The 7,702-nt window shown below is 61.7% G+C and overlaps 1 protein-coding gene across 1 annotated transcript; it reads right to left on the bottom strand.

Moving 5' to 3' along the window:
- Positions 1 to 1,021: 1,021 nt before the first annotated feature.
- Positions 1,022 to 6,983, bottom strand: LOC147646726 (maestro heat-like repeat-containing protein family member 7). Its single transcript, XM_086873047.1, has 16 exons — positions 6,368 to 6,983; positions 6,110 to 6,268; positions 5,776 to 5,840; positions 5,517 to 5,666; positions 5,179 to 5,327; positions 4,727 to 4,874; positions 4,290 to 4,477; positions 4,063 to 4,200; positions 3,670 to 3,784; positions 3,360 to 3,497; positions 2,970 to 3,146; positions 2,678 to 2,833; positions 2,418 to 2,519; positions 2,092 to 2,194; positions 1,755 to 1,811; positions 1,022 to 1,464 (listed from the first exon to the last, which is right to left on the bottom strand). The coding sequence occupies exons 1-16, from the start codon at positions 6,489 to 6,491 to the stop codon at positions 1,265 to 1,267; spliced, it is 2,169 nt and encodes a 722-aa protein (XP_086729173.1). The 5' UTR covers positions 6,492 to 6,983; the 3' UTR covers positions 1,022 to 1,264.
- Between the last annotated feature and the right edge of the window lie 719 nt (positions 6,984 to 7,702).

Genomic DNA, 7,702 nt, shown 5'->3' with positions numbered 1-7,702 from the left:
CTCTGCTGAAGCCTTTTGCCAAAGCAAAGGCAATTGTGCCCACAGCTTCCCCCTGTTTGGCACCCGGCTGCTGCGGACGCCTCAGTGCGCAGGTGCCGACATTGGGGCTGCTGCTGTTCCTGGGCACACTGTGCTGCTGTTTCTGTGGGCTCCAGAGCCGCTTGGGCAGCAGCCACTGGGCAGCCCTGCCGGAGGAGACATCGCCACCCTCCCCATGGTGGCAGCAGCTCTGTGGGCCCCGAGCTCTGTGTCAGGAGGGCCTTGGTCACAGCAGCGTGGCCTGGGCAGCCACGAGGGCCCGGGCTGGCCGTTAGCCCTGCCTCTGCCCACTGCCCCTTCCTGGAGGCACCCAGTGGCTGTGGCCTGGCAGCACCCCCTGCCCTCCATGTCCCCAGCCAGCCCAGCCTGGGCACCTCGGGCTGTCCCCACCCTCCTGCTGGGGTGGTGTCCCAGCATCCAGGCCTTCTGCTGCAGGCCTGGGGGATATTTTGGGGCAGCACCGGAGCAGCCGGGTGTCAGGGACCAGGCGGCTGCCCGGGGGCTGCTTATGGCCTCTGACACCCAATTCCTCAGGGCTTCCCACCACCCCGGCTCCTCCAGGGCCTTCTGTCCCCTTGGAACCTCCTGCCACCCACTCCCTCACACATCCCCCTCGTGCCTTCCCACTGCCTTGTCCCGTCTGGGCCTCCGCAGCCCCTCATCCCTTCACAGCCTCCCAGCACCCCGTGCCCTCAGGGGCTCCCCCAGCCTGGCCCGGCAGCAGCGCCGCAGCCCCACAGGAGCTCCAGCAGCTCCTCAGCCATCACGGCAGCAACACACGGGCAGCAGGACACAGATGGCGCTTCCTGCCTGCCACAGGGCTTGTGGCTTCAGCACAACCACCAAAGGCCAAGGGGCTTCTGGCCATTTCCCCTGCACCACCGCATGCCCCGGCAGGTTGCTGAACACAAGAACCCTTTTCCCTCTCTTCCCCTATGCCCCGCACACCCTGGGCAGCAAAAGAAAGGTCTTGGGACTCTTGTGGTTTATAACATATCCTATATTATTTACATACTAGATGGAAACGAAACGAAGAAAAGAACAATCTCTATGAAACAAAAACTAACAGATGGCCCATGTGGCCCCAGAAGATAGAGCCTCTCAGCCCTAACATATCCTACATTATTTACATACTAAAAAGAAGAGAAAAATGGAAAAGAGCAACCCTTATGATATAAAAAATCCTGGCTGGCCCATGTGGCCCCAGAAGACAGAGCCTCTCAGGTCAGCGCTGAGCACATCTCCAGCAGTGCAGCCAGCCCAGGCCCGACAGACGAGGCCGTGTCCTCCATGCCCTGAGGATTTGGTCTTCCATCCTCTGGAGAATGGAGTAACGGGCACTCTGGATGGCCCGGAGGACATACAGCGTTTCAAGTGCCAGGTCTGACACGGCACCGCTTCTGTCCTCCGTCAGGCGTTCGAGGGCTGCAAGAGAGACGAACAGAGCCACGGTCAGATCCCAGAGCTGTGGGGGCCCAGCGAGAGCCCCCTGCCAGGGCCATGCCAGCCGGCTCTTGCCTTGGCCAGGAGGGAGCAGGGACCAAGGGGGTCAGCCCGAAGCTGCTGGCCACAAATGCCCCACGTGGCCCTGAAATCTCGCTGTGCTCTGCCCACGCCGCCCCTCATCGGCACAGGGAGCAGAGCCCTCCACAGCCTGGCCAGGGCTTGCAGCTGCCCCCAACAGCCAACACTGTCAGCCCGCTGCCATGGCTCACCTCTGCACAACACCTGGAGCTCTGCGTGCTGCCCCCTCAGCTGCTCCCCGGCCATCCCTGAGAACACAGAGCCTGTCAGGGTCCCAGCAGCACAGCTCCCTGACAGCGGCGCTGCCAGCCCTGCGGCCACACGGCCTCCTGCCCCGGCAGGGCTCAGCCCGGGCCCTTGCCGCATCCTGACCCAGCCCAAGGGCACGGCTGCCAGAGGCCGGCAGCAGCAGCCCCGAGGGCAGCCGGGGCTCCAGGGCGCCGGGCCCAGGTGCCGCTTCCGGGGCAGCAGCCGGGGCTGGGGCCGAGCTGCGGCGGGGCGGGGAGGGAGCGCGGGCTCGGGACTCACCGATGACCCTGATGGCCGCCGCTCGCAGGGTCTCCTGTGGGTCCTGCAGGTACTGCAGGGCCCGGCGCAGGTGCTGGGCCAAGGGGATCCTGTGGTCTGCCAGCTGGAGAGAGCGGCAGGAGGGAAGGCTTGGCGCGGGCTCTGTCCCTCGGCCGGGCGCTGCTGCCTGCGGCCAGCCCCGGCCTCCCGTGCCCGGCCAGCCCTGAGAAGCCGTGCGGCCCCCGGGTGCAGCAGTGGGCAGGGGCACAGCTGCCAGCCCCACACACTGAGCACCGGGGCCAGGGGGCTTCTCTAGCCTTTGGCTGGCACTTGCAGGCTGCCCTTACCACGAGCTTGGCAAACTTCCACAGCTTCTCCTTCCTCACAGCTTTTTCCAGGTCTGGCCTCTTCAGAAAGCCAGCCGCGCGAAGGAGCGTTGTCCGAGAGGCCTGGGAAGCAGCAGAGAGCCGCAAATGGCCCCACAAGGCAGGGCACAGGAGTGTCCCAGTGCCAAGGGCTGGAGGAGGCTGCAGCCTGCAAGCCTGCGTCAGGGCAGGAGGCAGCTGAGCCCCCTGCCAAGGCGCAGCAGCAGCCCAGGAGTCCTCACCTCTGCCACATGCCGATTCTCATCTTGGCAGTGGAAAAAGAGTGGGAGCAGGCTCTGGTACACTCGTTCCTTCAGGGGCTTTCTTCCTTCTTCTTCTGCTGAAGACATCACTCTTCGAAGGAGAGACATGGAGAGCAGCTGCACCTGGCTATCAGGCTGTATGAAAGGAAGGAAGGAAAAATGACCTCATCATTGGCTTCTTGTGGCCCACATTGGCGCAGGCCTGCAAATGCACAGGGCACAAAGTGTCCGGGCAGCAGGCAGTGGCCGTGGCTGGGGCACAGAGCCTTACATTGTCCAGGAGTTTCAGGAGCGGCTCAGCCAGCTGCAGGGCCCTGCGCCAGGATATTGGGGTGTCTTCATCCAGGAAAATATAGCTCAGGAGAGCAATGCTCATCCTGGCCACATCACTGTCCAAGTCCCACAGGAGGTGCACTAGTCTTCCTGTCAGGCTCTGAATTCTTTCGGCCTGTGCAGAACACAAGTGTGTGAAAGCCCGGGCAGCTGCCGCAGGGCCCAGAGGCCAAAGGGCTGTCCCAAAGCACTCGGGCAGCTGAAGCAGGAGGCAGGAGAGCTGCGAGGAGCTGCCTCAGCGCCCAAGGCAAAGGCCAGCCAAGGCCAAGTGACAGCATTGCCCAGCCTCATGCTGCCCACACGGCTTCAGCTGCTGCCCCCTTCTCACCATGGAGGGATGGTCCTTTAGCAGGAGGAGAGCCCTGAGCACCTGGTGATGCATCTCTGTGGAGTTGTACCACAGGTACTTATACAAGATCTCCATTAGGCTGTCACCACAGTCACTCAAGTCCAGGCAATCTAGGAGCTGAAAGGCACAGGGCAGTGAGAGGGGAGCCGGCCGGCAGGAGCCTGGAAGTGCGCAGGGCTGGGCCCAGGCAGCAGCACAGGGCGCGGGTGCCGTCCCAGGCAGCTGTGGGTATGCCAGGGGACAGGGCTGGCAGGGAGCTGAGCGAGGTAGTGCTGGCCATCAGGCTCACCTCCACAAGGAATGCCATGGCAGAGACATCCCAGTGTGGCAACGGTTTGCTGAGCACCTCAAGCAGGTAGCTTAAGATGCTTTTACACAAGTGGGCGGATGCACGGCGCATTACCCTGGAAGGCAGAAAATGGCAGAAAGAGTCTCAGCAAGGGTGCGAAAAACCTCTCCCAGGACTGACTGACACAGTTGTCCTATTGCCCCAGCACTCTGTGACGGGATTTGGGCCCGTGAGATGTGGCTGCTCCTGGGCACCCTCCTCTCACAGCCTTTTGCAGTCTCCTTGGCCATCCCTCGGTGACGAGGCCCTCAGGCCCATGGCCATGGGGACTGTGGGGGGCATCCCGGGCAGGGGGCACAAATGTCAGAGGCAGTGGGGAGAAGGGGGGCTCACCTGGCCAGCAGACCCATGGCATAGTGGTGGGTGTCAGCACAGAGCAGCGTGTCCCAGCCACGCTTGCGTTCCATTGCCACCACCACATGCTCCAAGTGGAGACTGCAGAGCAGGGCCTTCAGGGTCTGCACTGCAAACCTGTGTGCACAGCAAAGCCCAGGTGACGCTGGGAGCGCTGGCTCTGAGGCTGGGGAAGTGGCAGGGACAGGAGGAGTGGCATGGAGCACCTGTTGGGGCTGGTGGAGAGGCCGTGTTGCTCCTGGCATTCCTTCCAGAAGGTATGGACGTCCTCTGTCATATACAAAGTACTGAAGTACGTTTGGAAGAGGAGATGCACAAAGAGGCGGGGGAAATAGACTGTGAGGATCTGTGGGCAACAGGGCCCCTGGAGGATCTTCCACATCACCAGAGTTGCCTGCAGAGGACAAAGCAGCCCGAGACAGCGCTCAGTGCCGGGGCGTCCGTGTGGCAGGGCCTGAGCGTGGCAGGGAGAGGCCGGGGCAGACGCAGGGGGAGCAGCGGGCCTGGTGGCCCTGAAGCTGCCCCTAGGCCAGGTTTGTGGCCAGTGCCTGAAGCAGGGAGATGCAGTGGGGGAAGGAGGCAACAGAGCTGCTGGAGAGGCGGCCGGCCTTGCGGTGAGCAAAGGCCAGCTCCAGAAACTCACAGTCAGGGAAAAGACAGCCGTCTTGTCCCCATCAGAGGTGCCCAGGTTTTTCTGCGGCCAGCTCCCCACCACATTGATGAGGAGCGGTGTCACTTCCTCTGAAATCCAGGGCGAGAGCAAGATGGTCGTCCACATGGCCATAGCAGCTCTGCGGGGTCAGACACAGCACCGTGGGCTGGGCAGCAGCGGGGAGCTGAGCTGGCCGCCAGCTCTGCCTGTGCCCACTGGCCCTGAGCGGCAGCAGCAGCCAGGCAGCCCAGCCCTGTGGGGACAGGCCCCTGAGGGGCAGGCTGGCAGCACGGCAGCGGGCTCGGGGGCCGACTTTGTAGCAGGGCTGGCAAAGGGAGCAGCCAGAGGGCCCTGGAAGTCTGTGTTGCTCACAGCCCTGGGCAGGGCTGTACAGGGTGATGGGCTGGGGAGCCCTGAGGCCTCGGGGCAGCTGGGCCCCATACCTGTCACACGTTGGGGCCACCCGCAGGAGAGTGATGGCCACATCATCGGGCTCTGCCTCGGCCACTTGCATCAGGGCCCAGTCCATCCTGTGCTCAGCAGCCTCATTGGCCATGAGCCACTGGTGGATGTACCTCACCACGCCGGGCACCTGGAGAAGGCACAGGGAGACTTGGAATGCTAGCAGAGGGAGTCAGCAATGTGCCCAGCTTCTACCCCAGACAAGTGCTTCTCTTCCAGCACGCTGCCATGGCCTCAAAAGCTTCAAGTGAGCAGCAGGCGTGGCTTGGGAAAGCCAAGCAATTGCTGGAGGATCAAAGGCTGGCCACAGGCTGCTTACTTGCTCTGGATTGAAAAGAGCCGTCTCTACAAGCAGATCCAGCTGGGCAGCGCTGCTCTGTTCTACCAAGACCTCTGAGGATGTCTTGACCTCAGTGTTTATAGGTCTGGTGTCTTCCTTGCCAATTCTCTTGATGTATTGGTAAAGAAACTGTAGGAGAAGGGCAGGAAGGCAGGGAAGTTGCATGGAGTGCTCCAAGTGCGGTGCTGGGCTGAGCAGTGCCAGCAGGCCCAGCGCAGGTGGGGATGGCTGCAGGTACCTGCGCTGCTCTGCGGAAGCGGCCACGGGCGGTGTCCTGCTCTTGTGTGCCGTCCATGGCTGCATCTGGCAAAGAGCAGCCAGAGCTGAGGGGCTGCGGGAGAGGCCGGAGAGCACAGCCCAGCCCTACGTTCCCCAGGCAGGGACAGTCCCGGGATGCCCCAGGGGATGCAGCACGGCCACTGCTGCGGGGGCAGCCCCAGCCCCTTTTTTGTGCTGTCCATGGGTGTGTGTCCACAGGACAGTGTGGGATGGGATGAGATGGGATGCAATGGGATGGGATGGGGCCAAGATGGCCGCAGGCACCAGCCCTGTGGCCCAGCTCTGCCACTCACCCTCCTCCAGCGGCTGCAACTGCTGCACCTCTTCGGTCTCTGGTGCTGGGGCAGCTCCAGGGCCTTCTTCCTCGACCTCCTCCTCCTCCTCCTCCACCCAGGCCAGCTTGGGCACTCTTGGGGGTCGCTGCTCCATATCTTCCTCCAGACTCTCCAATCCTTTCCATAGGAACAGCACCAGGGGATGGCATGGCATGGAATGGGATGGGGCCAAGCTGGCAACAGGCACTAGCCCTAAGGCCGAGCTCTGCAACTCACCCTCCTGTGGTGCCTGGAACTCCTGCACCTCTTCAGTCTCCTGTGCCAGGACAGCTCCAGAGCCTTCTTCTTCCTCCTCCTCAAGCCAGGCCAACTTGGGCACTCTTGGGGGTCGCTGCTCCATGGCAGTGACTGGATTTATGGCTGCTTGCAGGAGAGATGGCTCGGAAAAGCTCAGAGTCAGCAAGTCCTGCAGTCGTGCCTGGAAGGCACCTGCAAGACTCAAGTCCTGGCAAGATTGCAAGACAGTGAGTCCTGCACTTGGGTCTTGAGGGCTCGTGCCAGAAGGACAGGAGGCTCCTCGACAGGGATTGTGGTCTGGTCTCAAGGGCAGAGACTGCAGGGATGGGCGACACGTCGGAAAAGCTCCAGGTCACCAAGTCCCACGGTCTGCCCTCAAGAGAACCTTAAGAAGGAAGTCTCGGGAAGGCCACAGGTCAGCAAGACCTGTGGTCTGGCCTCGAGGTCACCTGTAGTAATAGTGCTTCAGAAAAGCTCCAGGTCCGACACAAAGGAGTGCGCTGTGCGGGGGCTCCTCACAGCACCGCTCTGGCGCGTCCTGACCCGTCGCGTGCACCGAGCACTGTGGCGTGGCCCTGTCACCGCCAGCTCCTATGTCAGCACGTGTCACAAAGGGCCCTTTGACATCTGCTCCCGTTGCCACCATCCCATGGTGACCGTGCTGCAGCGTGTCACAAAGGGCCCTTGCACACCCTGCCCTCCGCCCTGGGGCCGCCCCCATCCCCCCCCCAAGTGGCCCAGCTTGGAAGGAATCCCTTGCCCAAAGTGTCTAAGACAGCCTGACGGGATCTTTAGGAACAGCTTGTTAGAAATGAAATGGAGGCAAATTTATCAATAAGAATTTTATTGAAAACTTTGTAAAATTTTCTCATGGAAATGTCTCGGTTTTTGGAGACATGTGTCTGCTAGGGAGGGCAGGAGCCTCCCTTGGAATGAAAAACGTAGACCCCCTCCCTCCGAATTATGATAATCTTGAAATCAAGGGGCTCTCAGGCAGAGATCTGGGGATAGGAATAACAGTTCTTTACTAATATTTATAACCAGGCAAACAAACAACAATAACTACAGCGTTAGCAAGAAAACAGAGCCAGGGACCCCGTGACAGCGTTCTGGACTGAGACGGGAAAGGATGGAGGAGAGGCTTTGTTTCACAAACCCCCTCGGGTTGGCAGTCAGTGCTGGTGCTCCTGCAGGGCTCTGAGGAACACTCAGCTGGAACAGCAGGGATGAGCTGAGATCCTGGGCCAGTGGCTGAGGTGGATCAGCAGCTCCGTGGCGGTGGCTGGCACTGCCACACGTCCCGGCAGGACAGGG

Source organism: Cyanistes caeruleus, unplaced genomic scaffold, assembly GCF_971803275.1.
Source record: "Cyanistes caeruleus unplaced genomic scaffold, bCyaCae1.hap1.1 HAP1_SCAFFOLD_81, whole genome shotgun sequence".
In the NCBI taxonomy this organism is placed as follows: Eukaryota; Metazoa; Chordata; class Aves; order Passeriformes; family Paridae; genus Cyanistes; species Cyanistes caeruleus.
Note: the sequence above shows the minus strand (reverse complement) of the source record. Positions and strands in the feature narration are given on the sequence as shown.

Coding starts and splice junctions, on each gene's coding strand:
- LOC147646726 (XM_086873047.1), bottom strand. CDS start 6,491: ATGGAGCAGCGACCCCCAAGAGTGCCCAAGTTGGCCTGGCTTGAGGAG. Junction 3,498..3,669: donor CCATGGCATTCCTTGTGGAG/GTGAGCCTGATG, acceptor TGTGCCTTTCAG/CTCCTAGATTGCCTGGACTT. Junction 2,520..2,677: donor AGAATCGGCATGTGGCAGAG/GTGAGGACTCCT, acceptor GCTGCTTCCCAG/GCCTCTCGGACAACGCTCCT.